Source organism: Oncorhynchus tshawytscha, linkage group LG07 (genome assembly GCF_018296145.1).
Source record: "Oncorhynchus tshawytscha isolate Ot180627B linkage group LG07, Otsh_v2.0, whole genome shotgun sequence".
NCBI lineage: Eukaryota > Metazoa > Chordata > Actinopteri > Salmoniformes > Salmonidae > Oncorhynchus > Oncorhynchus tshawytscha.
Genome location: NC_056435.1, coordinates 27,395,882 through 27,416,682, shown reverse-complemented (window position 1 = coordinate 27,416,682; position 20,801 = coordinate 27,395,882). Strand labels below are relative to the sequence as shown.

The 20,801-nt window shown below is 41.0% G+C and overlaps 1 protein-coding gene across 1 annotated transcript; it reads left to right on the top strand.

Annotated features, from left to right (window-relative positions):
• Window positions 1-3,963: 3,963 nt before the first annotated feature.
• On the top strand, window positions 3,964-6,726 carry tnfrsf18 (tumor necrosis factor receptor superfamily, member 18). The gene is made up of 7 exons (XM_024428430.2): window positions 3,964-4,121; window positions 4,383-4,508; window positions 4,732-4,866; window positions 4,987-5,074; window positions 5,176-5,246; window positions 5,328-5,450; window positions 5,634-6,726. The coding sequence occupies exons 1-7, from the start codon at window positions 3,980-3,982 to the stop codon at window positions 5,750-5,752; spliced, it is 804 nt and encodes a 267-aa protein (XP_024284198.1). The 5' UTR covers window positions 3,964-3,979; the 3' UTR covers window positions 5,753-6,726.
• The last annotated feature ends 14,075 nt before the right edge of the window (window positions 6,727-20,801 follow it).

Below are 20,801 nucleotides of genomic sequence, written 5' to 3'. Positions count from 1 at the left end.
ATAAAGGCCTGATTGGTTGCGTGCTGTGAGGTGGTTGTCCTTCTGGAAGGTTCTCCCATCTACACAGAGAAACTCTGGATCTCTGTCAGAGTGACCATCGGGTTCTTGGTCACCTCCCTGACCAAGGCCCTTCTCTCCTTATTGCTCAGTTTGGCCGGGCGGCCAGCTCTAGGAAGAGTCTTTGTGGTTATAAACTTCTTCCATATAAGAATTATGGAGGCCACTGTGATCTTGGAGACCATCAATGCTGCAGACATTTTTTGGCATCCTTCCCCAGATCTGTGCCTCGACATAATCCTGTCTCAGAGCTCTACGGACTCTACGGAATTCCTTAAACCTCATGGCCTGGTTTTTGCTCTGACATGCACTGTCAACTGTGTGACTTTGTGTAGACAGGCGTGTGCATTTCCAAATAATGTCCAATCAATTGAATTTACCGCAGGTGGACTCCAATCAAGTTGTAGAAACATCTCAAGGATGATCAATGGAAACAATACGCACTTGAGCTCAATTTCGAGTCTCATAGGAAAGGGTTTGAATACTTATGTAAATAAGGTATCTGTTTATTTTTAATACATTTGCAAAAATGTCTAAAAACCTGTTTTCGCTTTTTCATTATGGTGTATTGTGTGTAGATTGATGAAGGATAAAATTACTTAAATAAATTTTAGAATAAGGCTGTAATCTAATAAAATGTGAAAAAAGTCAAGGGGTCTGAATACTTTCCGAATGCACTTTAAATAACATGAGCAAGTCTACTTCTGATAAGCTTCCCAGTAAAACATTAAAAACAAACAAGCAAACCAGAAATGCTCAAAATAGCCCATATTAACATATGTAGCCTAAGAAACAAGGTTCATGAAGTCAATTACTTGCTTGTAAAATTTATATTCTGACTATCTCTGAAAGTCACTTAGATAATACCTTTGATGATACAGTGGTAGCAAAACATGATTACAACATCTACTGAAAAGACAGAAATGACAATGGGGCGGTGTTGCGGTTTATATTCAGAACCACATTCCTGTAAAGGTTAGAGAGCATTTCATGTTAAATACTGTTGAAGTAATATGGCTACAGGTTCATCTGCCTCACCTAAAGTCCATTCTTGTGGGAAACTGCTATAGACCACCAAGTGCTAACAGTCAGTATCTGGATAATATGTGTGAAATGCTTGATGATGTATGTGATGTCAACAGAGAGGAAGATTTTCTGGGTGATTTAAATATAGACTGGCATTCATCAAGCTGCTCACTCAAGAAAAAGCCTCAAACTGTAACAGGTGCCTGCAATCTGGATCAGGTTTTCAGTCAAACTACCAAGGTAGTTACAAGCAGCACAGGATTGAAAATCTGTTGGAGAAAACACCTGTCTCCAGATGACATCTTCAAACTAACGGCAACCATGGCATCCGTGACAGGAGACTCATCCATATATGATGTATACAGGTAAGAAAGTGGTTTAATTTCCAGTTAAAGTGTAATGTTAGCTAGCTAACGTTATGTGCATGATATTATTATTCGTATCTCAGAGCCATTTGCTTGGCTTGATAACATTGAACCTGGTTGGTTAGCTACCTGTAGATTCATGCGTGAGTTGTGATTATGGTTCATTGTTTAGCTAGCTAGCTACATGTCTGAACAAAGACCCATCTAGCAATGAGGAATTGGCCCAGAAGCGTCCCTCTTACGGGGGGCCAGAACAGATTGAATTGGCCCAGAATCGGGTGTCGGACTCGGCCCGGAATCAAAATGAATGACTGCCCAGAATCGGCCCAAGTACCTTCAGGCCGCTTCCATCTACCGGAATTCAGCTGACTTTGCCGGTATCTTACCAGAATCCTCCCAGAAGCAGCCCGATGCACATTTAATTAAATGTATACAAAATTACCTGATTTAGTCATTTTAAATATTACTATTTTATACATCCAAATTATACAAATCCCCCAAAAACATTTTGTGTCGGAGGAAACACCAAATAAAATAAAATGTTATTTGTCACATACACATGGCTAGCAGATGTTAATGCGAGTGTAGCGAAATGCTTGTGCTTCTAGTTCCGACCATGCAGTAATATCTAACAAGTAATCTAACCTAACAATTTCACAACAACTACCTCATACACACACAAGTGTAAAGGAATGAATAAGAATATGTACATACAAATATATGAACGAGCAATGGCCGAACGGCATAGTCAAGATGCAGTAGATGATATAGAGTACAGTATATACATATTAGGTGAGTAATGTAGGGTATGTAAACATTATATAAAGTGGCATTGTTTAAAGTGGCTAGTGATACATTTATTACATCAATGTTTCATTATTAAAGTGGCTAGAGATGAGTCAGTATGTTGGCAGCAGCCACTCAATGTTACTGATGGCTGTTTAACAGTCTGATGGCCTTGAGATAGAAGCTGTTTTTCAGTCAGAACACGACCGGCACAGGTCTTGAACCAGCATCTGTAACAACGCAGTTTGCACTGCAACACAGTGTCTTAGACCACTGCGCCACTGTGAAGGCTCCATCCGCAAAGTTTTTAATGCTTATCAATTGCCTTGCACATATGAAACAACTAAAATACTACGCAGAATTCTTAAAGAATTTAATTTAAATGTTAATTGTATTTTTTTAATCACAGAAACAATTAGGAAAATGTGGAAAAATAAATACTGAAATGTTAATTATATAAATCAGCCCTTGTAATCATCTGCCAGAGAGTCGCCCCAATCGACCCGAGCTCCAAGTAATACATTTGGGCCAGATAACTCACACCGGAATCGGACCGAGCTCAATCCTCACATCCTAGCCACAAGTAATAGTGCCGGAGGCAGCCCAGACTCAGGCCACATGACGTTGGCTGAGTCTGACTCTCAGCCGAGTGCCCAGACTCTAAGCCGGAATCGGCCCAGATCCACTGTGCTAGCTGGGGACCCCACTGTGCAAGTATCCATTTCAATAAGATGTCACTGCGACATAAATGGTAGCAACATCATGAGTTGTGATAATGGTTCATTGTTTAGCTAGCTAGTTACGTCTTAACAAAAAACTCCAATATGCAAGTAACCATTTTGGGTGCGTTCGTAAATGCAGTCTGGCCATCTACTCCGATATCAGAGCACTCTCGTCTGAGTGTGCCAGAGTGCAAAATAACTGATGAATTTAGGAACGCTCAACACCAGTTGAATATGGCCGGTGACAGTAAACGTTGGCATAAAAGCGTAACTAAATTGTTGCTGGCAGCACAGTTAGTCACCAATGCTCTGGACAATTGGACAGCACAGTTGCAGTCACCAATGCTCTGGATAACATAACAGCCTAACCAGCTCTGCGAGGGCGAGTAATGTTCAGTGAGCTGTTCTCTTATTTGTGTCTGGAAGTATCTAGCAAGTAAGCTTAGGTGCTTGACTGCTGATGTCAGTACAGAACGCTCGGATCAACCCTTAAAGAGATGGATGGGGCTAAAGCTTAAGAGGGTGTGAACGATGCTGAATGGGTGTAGACAAAGAAGGGCTCTCCAGTAGTAGTACCAAAACATTCAAAGGCCATTTTCTCAAAAGTGACTATACAAGTTTATCAACTTTCAAAGCAGAATAACTTTCCCATTGTTCCTCAACTGTAATGTATGATATACCATGTTGTAGTCTCTACTTTAATCCAATGTACAAAAAACAATCTCAAATTTTGCTACATAAGACCGATTTGAGGGGTCGGTCACAAATGTGCTCAAGTTTTACCGTGAGACCGGCAGTTTTTTGCTTGACAATCACCAGCTAACAAAATGTAATGACCGCCACAGCCCTAGTCATGCGTGTGTCAGCAGAGTCTGCTTTCACTGTACCTTTTCACAGAAAAGCTCACCACACTGGCAAACCGAGAGAGAGAGAGAGAGAGAGCGAGAGAGATATATACCTGACGCCACTGTGCAACGTCACTGTGCACAGCAAATAAAACCCCCACGGTTGAAAGGAGAGAGGATGCTTAACATTATGGACACTCAATACATACAGATGACAGTCATATGTCTTCTCTGTTTTTGGACTATGGGTTTAGCAGCGGATCTACGATGCAATGATATGTATGAAAAAGATGGCAGATGTTGTGAACTTTGTCCACCAGGTTTGTTTTTAGCCTTTAACGACAATTCAGTAGACTACTGACCATGGGATTAAACAACTGAACATATGATATCAAATTATTATACCAATTGAAATCCTTAAAAAAAATGTTTTATTCATAATTATTACGAAAAATGATGTATGCAAATGTTAGTTGGACCCTGTGTGATGATTGCTTGATGTATAAGACATATAAAGAAATATTGAATGAGTGATTCTGTGAGTAGTGATTATGATATTACAATCCTGTCTTGGTTCATAGGCACATTTTTGAAGAAGCACTGCACCACTCATGCCAAAACCGACTGTGGTGACTGCCCAGCGGACTCCTACTCTGAGTTCAGTGACCGCGTAGAGAACTGTCAACCATGCCTCAAATGCCAACAGGGTAAGGGTTAAGATGAGAGGTGACATAAACAAAATCTAGCTCTGAAAAATATTAGCGTCCTATACTTTGATTGTTGATGGACCCTCAAATGGTCAAAACAAGTAATGATACTGTAGGAAAGAAAGAATGTCAGGAAAGTGGTAGCTTCTGGGGCTCACACTTCTCATGTCATTGTTTGTTCATGTCATTGTTGTCTTCTTTCTCTCTTTGCTCTTCTGGGCAGTCTATGCAAGAGCATGCACCTCAACCGCAAACGCAAACTGTTTGTGTGGCTCTGGTTTCCTGTGCTCAGACCATGTCTGCTCAAATTGTGAAAAGGAAAAGAAATGCCGCAAGGGAGAGGAACTGAAGAGAACAGGTAAGACATTCATTCATTTTCCTTCATCACTACTTGTCACTGAATATTTACAAATGTAGCGAAAGGATCAACAGCCATGTCCATACTACTGCTAACTTAAAGTATGTTTTCCAATGGCAGGTTCCAGGGAATACACTTGGAAATGTGTCCCATGTCCTAATAACACATACTCTGACACCGAACAGGGTCACTGCAAACCATTGACACAGTAAGAACACAGTTTTGAAAAATAGCCAAATATCAGTTCCTCTATTGTGTGAAATGTTTTTAGATGCTCCTAAATAACTTGTAATACCTTGTCACCAACAGGTGTGATACACATGGATTTATTGTGATCTTCCCTGGGAACAAGACCCATAACTCAAAATGTGGTATACATGGTATGTTGGCAATTACAGTCAAGCAATTCATAGGTATTAGAAATGTATTTGGGTTGTAAATCTTTTTTGTTTGTTTATCAGAGCAAGGAAACAAAGAGTACGGGCATTACATTCTGGCCATTGGCTTCTTCTTCTTTGCTGTCGTCCTCTTGGTGTTCCTCACTTATGCCTGCATCAGGAGAATCAGGCACAAGCCTAACGCTAGTGAGTACCACAGAGTTGGTTAAGTCGATGATAGCCGGTCTATTTGGAATACCTTGGAACACATAGCTTAGGCTACAATTTATTCTCAAATTAATTACAGTAAAGTTCAAGTTCAAGTACTGATGTTTTAAAAACAGCCTTCAGTGAACTGCCCTGCAACAAGTATTTCCATCACTTCTCCAGATATACATGGCTTCCCACTGTCAAAAGAGGAGAGTGGAAGCCAGCTCATCCAGCAGGCTGAAACCAAGGACAATGCCAGCCAGATTCTGCTGTCCATGGCGAGCATCTCCACTGTGTGATATCTTACATCTGCTTGCAGGAGTGCTTTGACTTCAGGGTAGCATGTCAGCTAGTCCTGAATGACCAAATGCTACTTCTACAATTTGTTTTGCAGTTAGCCTGCTATAATTTCCTTGTCTTTTGTAATCTTGTTTGTTGCTATTTCGTATATTTGTGCAGTCTTTCATCAATACTAAGTATTATTTTATATAGCTTTCTTACTTTTTTGCACAATTAATACTGTTTTTACTCTTTCTAAAGAATCCCAACATTTTTCTTTTTTTATATAACCTTTATTTTTACAGGTTTTTTCACATTAAGATAAAAATCTATTTTTCAAGAGAGACCTGGTCCAACAGCTACAGGGGGGACAAAGTTTCAGGCAAAACATCTTACAACATTTAACAAAACATTAAACACACATACAGTAACACAATTACATATTACATAAAAAAACACAAATGTCATAACTAAAAAACAGCTGTCCTAATGACAATTACACTTTATGATATTTACATCGACCAAGTGTTTAAACTCCACCAACGTGACTAGATCATCTCATTTTAAAATGTTCAGGAGATAATTCCAGGACAACGGAGATGAGTAACTAAAACTATTTCGACCATGACCTGTTCTAATTCTTGGTACTGCAAGAAAGCAAATGAGAATAGGACCGTAATCTATATTTATTTACTGACCTGATTAAAAAAGAACAGAGATAGTGACATTATACCCAATATGGCCTTTTAAATCAGTGTATACCTGTGTTTAAGACTACGCAAGGTCAATGACGACCTGCCAACGGCGCAGTAGAGATCACAATGACATGCTAGACGTTTTTGATTGGTAATGAACCTGAGGGCCTCATGATATGCTGAATGAAGTGCTCTCAGGGTAGTAGTTGAGGCCTGTATATATACACAGTACCAGTCAAAAGTTTGGACACACCAACTCATTCAAAGGTTTTTCTTTACTTTTCTATTTTCAACATTGTGGAATAAAAGTGAAGACATCAAATCTATGAAATAACACATATGGAATCATGTAGTATCCAAAAAAGTGTTAAACAAATCAAAATATATTTTATAAATTAGATTCTTCAAAGCAGTCAGCTGTGTGCTTAGGGTTGTGGTCCTGTTGGAAGGTTAACTTTCGCCCCAGTCTGATGTCCTGAGCGCTCTGGAGAAGGTTTTCATCAAGGATCTCTCTGTATTTTGCTCCCTTCATCTTTCCCTCGATCCTGACTAGAATCCAAGTCCCTGCAGCTGAAAAATATCCCCATCGCATGATGCTGCCACCACCATGCTGCACTGTAGGGAAGGTGCATGGTTTCCTCCAGACATAACACTTGGCCAAAGAGTTCAATCTTGGTTCCATCAGACCAGATAATCTTGTTTCTCATAGTCAGTCCTTTAGGTGACTTCTGGCAAATTCCAAGCGGGCTGTCATGTGCCTTTTACTGAGGAGTGGCTTCCGTCTGGACACTGTCTTGACGTCTGTCTTGAAGGCTCTATCATCTCTACAGATGAGCTCTGTAGCTCTGTCAGAGTTACCGTCGGGATCAGACCATTTCTTACCTGAATATGTTACTTTACTTTGATTTGTCTTTCCTTCCAGGTTACCCATTTGGTCATTTTGTAAATATATATTATTTTATGGAACCATTACATGTACCCATCTCATTGTTATTTAATTATTAGAGATATATTTAAAAAAAATAGCACCCGCCATAGGTCATGTCCGCAATGGTCATGTGAGATGAAATGTCTATATTTTGGGATGTGAACACTCAGTGTGTTGAACCTGATGAAGATCTGTTTCGAATCGAAATGTTGTCAATAAAACAGTGAATTGGGAGCTTTAACAGTGTGCAGGCCTTCTTGTTCTATGCTTCTGGAAGGTTCTCCCATCTCCACAAAGGAACTCTGGAGCTCTGTCAGAGTGACCATCGGGTTCTTGGTCACCTCCCTGACCAAGGCCCTTCTCCCCCGATTGCTCAGTTTGGCTGGGCGACCAGCTCTAGGAAGAGTCTTGGTGGTTCCAAACTTCTTCCATATAAGAATGATGGGGGCCACTGTGTTTTTGGAGACTATCAATGCTGCAGAAATGTTTTGGTATCCTTCCCCAGATCTGTGCCTCAACATAATCTTGTCTCGGAGCTCTACAAACAATTAATTCGACCACATGGTTTGGTTTTTGCTCTGACATGTACTGTCAACTGTAGGACGTTATATAGACAGGTGTGTGCATTTCCAAAACATGGCCAATCAATTGAATTTACCACAGGTGGACTCCAATCAAGTTGTATAAACATCTCAAGGATGATCAATGGAAACATGATGCACCTGAGCTCAATTTCAAGTCTCAGAGCAAAGGGTCTGAATACTTATGTAAATAAGTTATTTCCGTTTTTAATTTTTAATAAACGTGCAAACATTTTTGGCAGTTATTTGCTTGACAATCACTGGGTGACAAAATCTAATGACCCCCACACCCCTAGTCATGTGTATGTCAGCCCAGTCTGCTTTTCAGTGTACCCTTTTCAGCTGTGATTTTAGCATGGAAATCTTGGTGGGGCAAACAAATCCCCCCAAAATAATATATGCATGCCAGCAAAGCCACTACACAATACTAAACAATACATTAATTGCACTATAACAGTGACAAACGGCACCCACAAACTCTTATGGCCTACAGAAAGCTGTCCAAAACAGCAGAGTCCCAACACCTAACCACTGCTACACCGGCTATCAGCGGAGCCTTGTCTGGCAGCGAAACATTTCATTCAGCCTCATTTACTTCCTTTTTAAAATTCATAGTTGATATGGCTGACTTGTTTAAACAAATGTGGTTTCTACTGACAATTGAGATTTACAAACTATGGCATAAGGGAAAAACGAGCCATTAAGTGGCAATCCGTAATTTCGTTTAAGACATTAATGAGCGAGCTACGATGGACGTCAATAGAACTATTTGTTCACGACTTTTGAAATGTACAGCGACAGAATTCAGAACATGGGCCATTCTTACAGTATTCTCCCTGTACACCACGTCAGAATCATAGAATAAATAACGGGGGCATATAAGCAGACAACGAAAGCGCTTACAATATTCAATGATTACTTTTCTCTAAAACAGGCTATAGGCTACATGTGCACCACCAAGTCAGAACAGTAGGTAAAATTAAGAGGAGAAAAGCGTGAGGCACATGGGCTACTAACAGCTTACTACCTAACATACACATAGTATTACTTTCTTAGCTACAGTATACATATCTCAACAAGATGAGTCCAAAAATGTCAGGGAGATATGTATACTGTATCTAAGAAAGTAATACTACGTGTATGTTAGGTAGTAAGCTGTTAGTAGCCCATGTGCCTCACGCTAATCATAGAAGCTCACTTCCTTCTAAACCAGTAATTGTTGGATTTGCGATTTCTAACTTGTTGTATAATGTTGCTGTCCAGTGGCCGATGAGCACCAATACTGCCATCTAAGATTTTGAAAGTATGATGTTGACATGATCAGTCCAATTAAGAAACTGTACATAAAACGCGATTTGACGTCATTTTATCTATGGCCAATGATCTTGAGCCTTCTTTGATTGACTCTTCTATGGCAGCACCCAAAAGGGTTAGAATTTTCGATATCTACCGTTAGACTTCGCGGTGATGTAGTGTACCCATGAGTGACAGAACACTGAGCCAATCACAGTGATGTAGTGTACCCATGAGTGACAGAACACTGATCCAATCACAGCGCAACGCTCTGTATTTTCTGCTGGCTTGCCCCACCTCCACAGAAAGCACTGAGCTAGACTGAAACACCTGGAGCTGGCGTACTCAAGAAAACAAAAAAGACACCACTGCAAACCATTGACACAGTAAGAACACCAATTCCTCTATCGTGTGAAATATTTTTAGAGGCTTCTAAATAGCTTGTAATACCTGGTCACAAACAAGTGTGGTACACATGGAATTGTTGTGATTTTCCCTGGGAACAAGACCCAACAACACCACAGAGTTGGTTAAGTTGTTGATACTGTGTCCCGGTCTATTTGGAATACTTTGGAACACATAGCATAGGCTACAATTTATTCTCAAATTAATTACAGTATTCAGATGTAAAGTTCAAGTTCAAGTACTGATGTGTTAAAAACAGCCTTCAGTGAACTGCCCTGCAACAAGTTTTTCCATCACTTCTCCAGGTATACATGGCTGAAACCAAGGACAATGCCAGCCAGATTCTGCTGTCCATGGCGAGCATCTCCACTGTGTGATATCTTACATCTGCTTGCAGGAGTGCTTTTATTGCAGGGTAGCATGTCAGCTAGTCCTGAATGACCAAATGCTACTTCTACAATTTGTTTTGCAGTTAGCCTGCTATAATTTGTATTTTGTAATCTTGTTTGTTGCTATTTCCTTTATTTGTGCAGTCTTTTCATCAATACTAAGTATGATTCTATATAGCTTTCTTACTTTTTTGCACAATTAATGCAGTTTTTACTCTTTCTAAAGAATCCCAATATTAACTTAAAGTTCCATTAAAAGGATAGTTCACCCAAAATTAGAAAAATGACACATTGGTTAGCATTTTTTTGGGGCATCATGTTCAAAACATCAATAAATGACTTGAGTTTCACAATAAATGTTTGACATTATCAAATTATTTTGTCATGTGCCAAAAATGCTAATATGGGTCCGATGACTTCAATGGGTTTTGTGCAACAAATGCCAAAACATTAGCATGTGGAAACAGTGCCAGAGAAACTAAACCCAAGCATGAATGGCTGTCCTACCTTGTCCATAGACTGCTTACAGGTTAAGGAAACCAATGTGTCATTTTGTAATCTTGTTGAACTATCCCTTTAACAATGTGTAGGCTATTGTGTCAAATAACTGTATAAATTGGTATGATAGCCTATGAAAAGTGACCTTTTAAAAAGGCTTATAACCTACATGTAGAGGTTTTTCTTTGGAGTGGACTATAGGCTGCTGAACATCCTGACAGTGTTGCAAATCTTTAAAAAATGGATGGATTGAAAGAAACCATCAGAATGGAGCATAGGAAAAGGGGCAAGGAAGGAAGGGTGGACAGAAGAAAGGAAAGAGAGCATGCATTTATTGAAGTGTCCATGCGGGTCATGTGTAGAAGAAATACAGCTCTTGTCAAATTATCGTCAAAAGTAGATTTTTTTTGCATTTACGCTAACCTTAACCCTAACCCTTTTCTTAACTTAAACCTAATTCTCCTAACCGGCTACGTTCATTCTCCTAAGCTGCTGCGTAAAGTTCTCATAACCTGCTACGAATAGTACATTTTTTATCCCATCTAGACAAAACTGCCACCCCCCAGGGAAGTGTGATTAGTCCTTTGTTGTTCTCCATTATGATTGACAGTGGCGGTTGTAGCTTGTATGGCTCCCTGGGCGAACTCCCCCCACAGTACCAACCAATACGACAGACAGGGCAGGTGGTGCAATCTTCTGGTCCGCAGTTGCTCCCTTCTTAACAGTCAACTAATTCAACTTGAGAGTGGAGCATGCATTATAAACTGAGTATACGAAACATTGGTTACACCTTCCTAATATTGAGTTGCACCCCCCCCCCCCCTTTTGCCTCAGAACAGCCTCAGTTCGTTGGGGAATGGACTGTACAAGGTGTTCAACAGGGATGCTGGCCATAGGAGGCTGCTGACGGGAGAACGGCTCATAATAATGGCTGGAACGGAGCAAATGGAAAGGCAGAACATGTGTTTGATACCATTCTACTAATTCCGCTCCAGTCATTACCACGAGCCCATTCTCCCCAATTAAGTTGCCACCAACCTCCTATGATGCTGGCCCATGTTAACTCCAATGCTTCAAACAGTTCTGTCAAGTTGGCTGGATGTCCTTTGGGTAGTGGACCATTTTTGATACACAAGGGAAACTTTTGAGTGTGAAAAATCCATCAGCGTTGCAGTTCTTGACACAAACCGATGCACACTTATTTTGTCTTGCCCCTTCACCCTCTGAATGGCACACGTACACAATCCATGTCTCAATTGTCTCAAGGCTTAAAAATATATCTTTAACCTGTCTCCTCCTCTTCATCTACACTGATTGAAGTGGATTTAACAAGTGACATCAATAAGGGATCATAGCTTTCCCCTGGATTCACCTGGTGAGTCTGTCATGTAAAGATGTTCTTAATGTGTTGTATACTCAGTGTATATCAAAATCATCTAAATGTATCCCACCCTCCAAATTTAACACATAGTACAGAAACAGTGGCAATTTTAGCATGTAAATCTTGGTGGGGCAAAATAAAAAATAAAAGTAGGATGTATGCCAGCAAAGCCACTACACAACACAACACTAAACAACACATGAATTGTACTATAACAGTGACAAACGGTGCCCACAAACTGTTAGGGCCTACATAAAGCTGTTCCAACAGCAGGCCCAACATCTTACCACTGCTACAGCTGGCTATCAGCAAAGCCTTGCCTGGCAGCAAAACAGTTCATTCAGTCTCATTTACTGCCTTTAAAAAAAACATACTGTAGCTGAAATGGCTGACTTGCTTAAACAAATGTGGTTTCTAATGACAATTGAGATGTACAAATTATGGCATAAGGGGACAACAAGCGAATAAGAGGCAATCCGTAATTTTGATTAAGACATTAATGAGCGAGCTAGGTCGGACGTAGTCAATAAAACTAATTGTTTAGCACTTTTGAAATGTACAGTGATAGAATTCAGAACCTGGGCCGGTCTTACAGTGTTCTCCGTGTACACCAAGTCAGAACCGTAGGATAAATAAAGAGAGCATGTAAGCAGACAATGAAAGCTCTTACAACATTTGATTATTACATTTTTCTAAAACAGGTTATAGGCTACATGTGCGCCACCAAGTCAGAACAGTAGGAGAAACTAAGAGGGATAAATCGACAAAATTATAAGGGTGAAGCACATGGCCTACTAACAGCTTACTACACAACATACACTTAGTATTACTTTCTTAGCTACAGTATACATAGCTCCCTGGCATATTACATAATTTATGCAACAGCATAGAAGGCATCTTTGGACTCACCTTGTTGTGCTGTGCTCACTTGTCACTTGAACAGGAAGGTGGGGTGTCGGTCCTTCGTGGGGCAAATTTTGTCATTAAAGTCTGGCATTCTCTGGATTTATGGTGCTCTCAAGACAACTGGGAACTCGGGAAAAAAAACAAGGTTGAATCATGATGACGTCATTGATCTTCAGGTCGTAGCTCTAGAAAGAGGCCCGAGTTCCTGACTTACAATTCCGAGTTGGATTACCATTCAAAACATATTTCCCAGTCAGAGCTCGTTTTTTTTCCAGAAATCCCAGTTGACTTGAACTCACTGAAGTCAAGTTTTCGCAGTTCCGAGTTAACAGTTGTATTGAGCTCGGCACAAATCAGACTTCATTGACAGCATGGTCAATGTTTATCATATTACACTTGGAAAAGAGACACTTAATCCCAGATTTGGGACCACACAGCCACTCCACTGAATAGCAGGCAAGTGATTGCTTTGCAATGCTTGCAGTTAGCTACTGTCACTGATTCCTTCCAAACCACTCATTATTGAATTTGCGATTTCCAACTTGTTGTTTAATGTTTATGTCCAATGAGCATCGATATGTTTTGTCTATAATTTCTCTTCATTATTTCTCTTCATATGACAAGAATTAAAAAGGATTTGCCAGTACATTGTCGACTTGATTCATGATGATGACTGCTAGCTAAGATTTTTTAAGTATGATGTTAACATGATCAGTCTATTCAAAGTTACTGTAGATTTAACGTGATTTTACATCATTTTATCTGTGGGCAATGATCTTGAGCCTTCTTGGATGGACACTTCTAATGTAACTCTATCGCTGCAACCAATGGGCTTGAATTTTCGAGGTCGACCCTTAGACTTGGCGGTGACATACTGTCCCCACTAGGGACAGAACACTGAGCTAATCATGGTGCAACTAAAGAACATTACCAACACCTTCGCTCCATATTTGCGCTGGCTGCCCCACCACCACAGAAAGCACTAAGCTAGAATGAAACACCTGTATTTTGGAGCTACCTTACTGAAGAAAGCAAAAAGAGACCATATTTGCATGCGTTTGTTAAAAACAGGTAAGCCCCCCACATAGCTAAACATGTGGGGCTCAAAACAGGTGCCCTAAATGACCGGTTGCCACTGTACAGAATAATGATTTAAAAGGGGGGACAACTCCAGATCCGAATAGCAGGAGTGTGTATAAGCTTTTGTTCCAAAAAGCTTATACAAATCATAGCCTATCGCCATGATTCGTTACGTTGATTTTTTAAGTCAGGTGTTAGAGCTGGGCTGGGACAAAACCCTTCTGTAGCAATGAAGTGCTATGAAAGGCTAGTCATGGCACACATCAACACCATCATCCCAGAAAACATAGACCCACTCCAATTTGCATACCGCCTTGACAGATCCACGGATGACGCAACCTGTATTGCACTCCACACTGCCCTTTCCCACCTGGACAAAAGGAACACCTACATGTTCATTGACTACAGCTCAGCGTTCAACACCATAGTACCCTCAAAGCTCATCACTAAGCTAAGGACCCTGGGATTTAACACCTCCCTCTGCAAGTGGATCGTGGACTTCCTGACGGGCTGCCCCCAGGTGGTAAGGATAGGCAACAATACATCTGCCACGCTGATCCTCAACACGGGGGCCCCTCAGGGGTGCATGCTTAGTCCCCTCCTGTACTCTCTGTTCACCCACGACTTCGTGGCCAAGCACGACCCCAGCACCATCCTTAATTTTGCAGAGGACACAACAGTGGTAGGCCTGATCACCAATAACGATGAGACAGCCTATAGGGAGGAGGTCAGTGACCTGGCAGTGTAGTCTCAGGATAGCAACCTCTCCCTCAACCTGATCAAGACAAAGGAGATGATCGTGGACTACAGGAAAAGTAGGGCCGAACATGCCCCCATTTACATCGACGGGGCTGAAGTGGATCAGGTCGAGAGCTTCAAGTTCCATGGTGTCCATATCACCATCAAACTATCATGGTCCAAACACACCAAGACAGTTGTAAAGAGGGCACGAACACACACATTCTCCCTCAGGAGAAAAGATTTGGCATTGGTCCACAGATCCTCAAAAAGTTACACAGATGCACCATTGAGAGGATCCTGACTGGTTACATCACTGCCTGGTATGGCAACTTTTCGGCATTCTGCCATAAGGTGCTGCAGAGGGTAGTGCGTACGGCCCAGTACATCACTGGTGCCAAGCTTCCTGCCATCCAGGACCTCTATACCAGGCGGTGTCAGGAAAGCCCTACAAATTGTCAAAGATTTCAGCCACCCTAGTCATAGACTGTTTTTTCTGCTACCGCACGGCAAGCGGTACCGGGGCGCCAAGTCTAGGTCCAAAAGGCTCCTTAACAGATTTTACCCCCAAGCCATAAAATTGCTGAACAGTTAACCAAATGACGACCCAAACTATTCGCATTGGGTAGCCTAGTGGTTAGAGCGTTGGACTAGTAACCGGAAGGTTGCAAGATCAAACCCTGAGCTGACAAGGTACAAATTTGTCGTTCTGCCCCTGAACAGGCAGTTAACCCACTGTTCCTAGGCTGTTATTGAAAATAAGAATTTGTTCTTAACCGACTTGCCTAGTAAAATAAAAAAATAAAATTGACTCCCCATTTTTTTATGCTGCTGCTACTCGCTGTTTATTATCTATGCATAGTCACTTTACACCTACCTACACTTTACCCCTACCTACATATTACTTAAATTACCTCGACTAACCTGTACCCCCGCACATTGACTTGGCACCGGTACCCCCTGTATATAGCCTTGTTATTGATATTTTATTGTGTAATTATATATTTTTTTTTTACTTTTGTAAATATTTTCTTAACTTTTATTTTTCATAAAACTGCATTGTTGGTTAAGGGCTTGTAAGTAAGCATTTCACAGTAAGGTCTACACCTGTTGTATTCGGCATGTGTGACAAATGCAGTTTGTGGCCGACCAGCTCAATTCGGTCTAATGTAGCAAAATTTGAAATAGTGTTTTCTACATTGGATAAAAGTAGAGACTCAGAGCTAGAAAAAAAGTATATCATACACTACAGTTGAGGAACAATGGGAAAGTAATTCTGCTTTGAAGGTTGATAAACTTGTAACCTCGCTTTTAAGAAAATGACCTTTGAATATGTTGGTATATACTGGAGAGCTCTTCTGTCTACACCTATTCAGCATCATTCACACCCTCTTAAGCTTTACCCCCACCCATCTCTTTAAGGGTTGATCCAAGCATTCTGTCCTAACAACAGCAGTCAAGCACCCAAGCTAACTTGCTAACTTTGACTAGCTACTTCCAGACACTAATGAGAAAACAGCTCACAGAAACTTTTAATTGTCTGTCATATGTTATCCAGAGAGTTAGTGACTGCAACTGTGCTGCTGGCAACAATTTATGCTTTTACGCCAACGTTTACTGACACCGGCCGTATTCGACGGGCATTGAGCATTCGTAAATTTCTCAGTTATTCTGCGCTCTGTTACACTCAGATGAGAGTGCTCTAAAATCAGAGTTGATAGCCAGAGTGAATTTACCAGCTACGTCTATCAACAGTTGTCACAGTGACATTCTATTGCAATGGTTACTTGCATAGTGGCTAGCTAGGTAAACAATGAACCATAATTCCAACTCAGGATGTTACTACCCTCATTGAATCTACAGGTAGCTAACCAACCAAGTTCAATGTTAGCTAGCTAACATTAGGCTATAACTAGCAAAGCAAATGGCTCTGAGATACGAATAATATTACTACAGAGATCATACATGTAACGTTAGCTAGCTAACAGTACACTTTAACTTGAAATGAAAACAACTTTCTGTCAAAATTAGAAACTTTTAATATCTGAAAATGTAGCTAGCTAGACTATCTTACCCCTACACATCATGGATGGATGCTTTTCCCTGTCACGGATGCCATGGTTGCCCTTAGTTTGACGATGTAATTCCGGAGACAGGTGTTTTTTCCATCTCCTTAGCTATCATACTCTAATTCCACTGATTTCAAAACTCGGTCCTCCAGAGAGTGGAGAGCAACACTTATGCAGTTTTCTACACAATATATATATTTTAAAATCTACACATACTTACTAGCTCAAACAGACAGAAGTGTGCTACATGGCAAACCAATCCGAACTAATCTCTCGGCATGTCCAGCCCACTCATAATCTCAGCCAATCATGGCTAGCGGGAAGGTTGCTGACTTTTTCTGTGGGTAAACTAACTAGGCTCGTAATTGAACAATTTTGTCCGTATTTACAGATAGCATACACATTTTTATTAAGGCACATGAAAGTTCACATGTTCAAGAAGGCATTTCTGAACAAAAACGCATTTTGATTTTAAAAAAAAAGTTTATGTTCAAATGGCTCTCCTGTGAAGTAGTGACCCACAACATATGCCTAGTTTCTTGAAACGAGTCACGTTAATTTGACTTCCTGCAATGACTAAAACAGACCAAAGCAGGAGAATAGTGTTCCAGGTTGAAACAGGTTCCAGCTTACCTAGTTGAGAGGCACACCCATTGGTTTGGAATAGAGGAGGTGCAAATAAGGTTTGTAAGGTTTGGCGTCAATAACATAACAGTAATTCTACCACAAAAACAAATATGTGAATTCCATTTAATTTCAAACCCATCATAGCAGGTAGGACTAAATAAGGTTATATAACCTTGCCTACTAGCTATACTTATTATCTGCTGTCCTGCAGTAGAGTAAGGAAACTGTTGACTCAAGAGAGGATGCTAATCAAGAACAAAATAATACAGCTATCTAGGGTAGCTACAAGTCACCCCTCACCCACAGACACAAACAAACATTATCAATAATGCATAGCTTCACCATCTAAGTTAGCTAGCTCGTTAACTAGCAGGCTAGACTGTTGGTTTATAAAAGCCAAAGAAAGCTAAACTCGTTTTTATGATTTTCTCATGCTAGACAATGGCTGGACAAATAGACTGCTAATGTAGCCATCTAGTCAGCCTAATGTTGCTAACTAGTTCACCTTGAGCTAGCTAGATAGATAACAGGTATTGTGTACATTTAAAACTTGCCCAAGAAAGTTCACAGAATTGTCAATTTAAACAAATTCAGCCAATTTATTTACTAAATTTAGTCATAGTTCATCCAGAGATTCTTACCTTTGCCTCGATTCTCGTACAGATCATCATGGCCCTGGTGAGTGAAGTGAAGATTGAGACAGCTATTCGCAGTTCTGTTTAGCAGCTAATTAGCATTTCATTGTAACGGCGGGTGAGTGAAATGAGTGAGGAGTCAGATGCAGAGAGCGAAATGAACGGGAAAACGCTTTAATGTCCTTCAACACGTAACAGGTCAAAAACATGGGTGAATGCCCAAAACACTGGCGCTAAACCAACCCAAAACCTAGATACACACTGGACAGCGAAAACCCAAACCAAAACACGATAAATCACCAAACGTAACAACCAACAAGCCCGCACAAACACCAGCGGGCAAAACGAACTTAAATAACACCCATCCCAAAACCCCAACAAGGAACAAGTGAAAACAAGGGATCGGTGGCAGCTAATAGGCCGGCGACGACGACCGCCGAGCGCCACCCGAGCAGGAAGGGGATTCACCTTCGGTGGTATTCGTGACATTCATTTTTTGGGGGTGGTGGGGGGTAAATAGAGGCAAACATATTAATAAAAGTCACCTTGTCCGAGACTTCAAACGTTTGCCCTGAGAATTCTACCAGAGATGATTTTTGACCGGTAGGAGTAAGATTCCTGTTTTTTTGGGCAACCCATATGTTGTGTCAAGCTGGGTAATGGACAAACTGGCAATGGTTACATCTGGGAAAGTTTCGAGAAGTGAAATTGTTTAGATTTCTTGTGTATCCGCTGCCCAGAGGAAGTGGGCGCTTCGAATCTGGGGTCTCGGGGCTCAACCTGTGTTGTGCTTTGCTCTCCGGAGCAGGGAGAGCAAAGGGGTGATCAGTGGTGTAGCTTTATGTGGATCAAATTAAAAATAATATTCCTACTGTTTGTGACTCCGGCCGTTTGTTCAGACGTAGTCCCAGTGGCAATGGCAAGACTGAGAATACCCTGTCTGCCTTGTCTAGCTTCGACACTAACCTAACCTGATAAGGTTAGGTTATATTTGCTATTCAGTGAAGGCCTATGTTCCAAACATGCTACAGTTGTTTAGGTGCCAAGGATTCGGACATGTTGCAACAGTGCGTAGAAGGGAGATCCCACAATTTGATAAATGTGCAGGAAGGTATAGTCAGAGGGAGTGTACAGGTTGAATAGAGAAAGCACTCTACCTCAACTGTGGGGGTACCCACGCAGCTGGGGATCTGAAGTGCCCTGTGAGAGAAAGACAGGTGGAGAATGCCAGAGTTTGAGTGGGGCAGAAATGTTCCTATGCTGAGCCAGTGAAGAGAGTAGAGGACAGGCCAAAGGTGAGGGAGTCGACTAGGCCTGAAGAGAGAGATCCAGAGAGGACAAGGTTTAGTAAGGTTGTATTTCTTGCATTTATAGCCATGGTGATCAACTGCAATGCACTGATTGAGCGGAAATCACAGAATGTGATTAGATATGGTAGTTGCAGCAGGAGTTAAATATTTGGGTGTGAGAGATTTTAGTGCAGAAGATCTACAGGAAGTTTAGAGAGAAGGGGTTCCATCCTCCCAGGCCAAAATCCTGGTGTACGATTGTTTAGTGTGGGATGGGGTGGTGTTTTTTGGGGGATAGTGTATAGGCGAAGGTTTAGATATTGGTGTATTTAAAGATTTTCTCATAACCATTTTGCATACATTTTTTTTAGAGACCAAATTGTCTAATCCGCACTCTGACCTGCGAAATGCAACACACGAATACAAAGCTAATTGGTCGTTAGCAGTTGCAAGTCATATGACAGTGCACACTTGTGCAAACCAGTGGTGCACATGTAACGGATGTGAAACGGCTAGCTTAGTTAGCCGTGCGCGCTAAATAGCGTTTCAATCGGTGACGTCACTTGCTCTGAGACCTTGAAGTAGTAGTTCCCCTTGCTCTGCAAGGGCCGCGGCTTTTGTGGAGCGATGGGTAACGATGCTTCGTGGGTGACTGTTGTTGATGTGTGCAGAGCGAGGGGCGAGGGGACGGTCTAAAGTTATAATGTTACACACACCACAACCAATGATTTATCTATACACTATAGGGTGTGCTGTGTTGAAATAACTGTGCCTTCATTTTGGCACTCCTTCACCAGTGTAAAAAATATATTTTGAAAGCTGTAGAAATGCATGTATTAATGTCCTCATTCGTTTTTGCCACATGTATTCTATTAGACACCTTAATGCATACTTTTAAATTATATTATGTGAGCTAAACATACACAGAAAAAAATACTAATTACTAATGCTACTGTCCCAACTATAACAAAATACTTAAATATATGTATTTTTTTGTTGTCTCTGAAACATTTAATTGAATACTATAGAATTCCATTCATTCCTACGGAGGACTGCTCCTAGTAGGCATTGCAAATATGGCCGACTGGTGGCTTCAAAGCCTCTAAGTGGTCAATTCATTCCCATCGTTGGCCCCAACACTGAGGGGGTTTGATTAATCTCGCTGGGTGCCTGTGCAAGCGTGTTTTGCATCGGCTGAAAGTTGATTACATTTGATTTGGAACCGGGCTGCCTCCCAAGCTCACAACAATTTAGAACGTGTAGTAATTAGTAGGGAAGTGGATGCTGAGTTCGAATTAAGCAGTGCATCAAGTACATTTGGTGAAGATTAATGTTCTGAATGGACAACAGCAATATCGAAAACTGGAACAAAAAGGAAATTGTCTAAAATTGAAGTGGAAAATAATTGTGTAAATTACAATGAAACGCGTTTTGTTGGGATGGGTTTGTTGAGTAAGGATGCATATGTGGGAAACCCGTTTGAGGTGTAGAAAATGGGGAAGTATGCCCTTGGAAAGGTAGAGTCTGTCAGAGTGATCCAAGAGTGGTCTTATTT

Excerpts from the sequence above, each read along its gene's own strand:
- tnfrsf18 (XM_024428430.2), top strand. The coding sequence starts at position 3,980 with ATGCTTAACATTATGGACACTCAATACATACAGATGACAGTCATATGT. Across the intron at positions 4,122-4,382 it reads TTGTGAACTTTGTCCACCAG|GCACATTTTTGAAGAAGCAC; the intron begins GTTTGTTTTTAG and ends CTTGGTTCATAG. Across the intron at positions 5,075-5,175 it reads CACTGCAAACCATTGACACA|GTGTGATACACATGGATTTA; the intron begins GTAAGAACACAG and ends TGTCACCAACAG.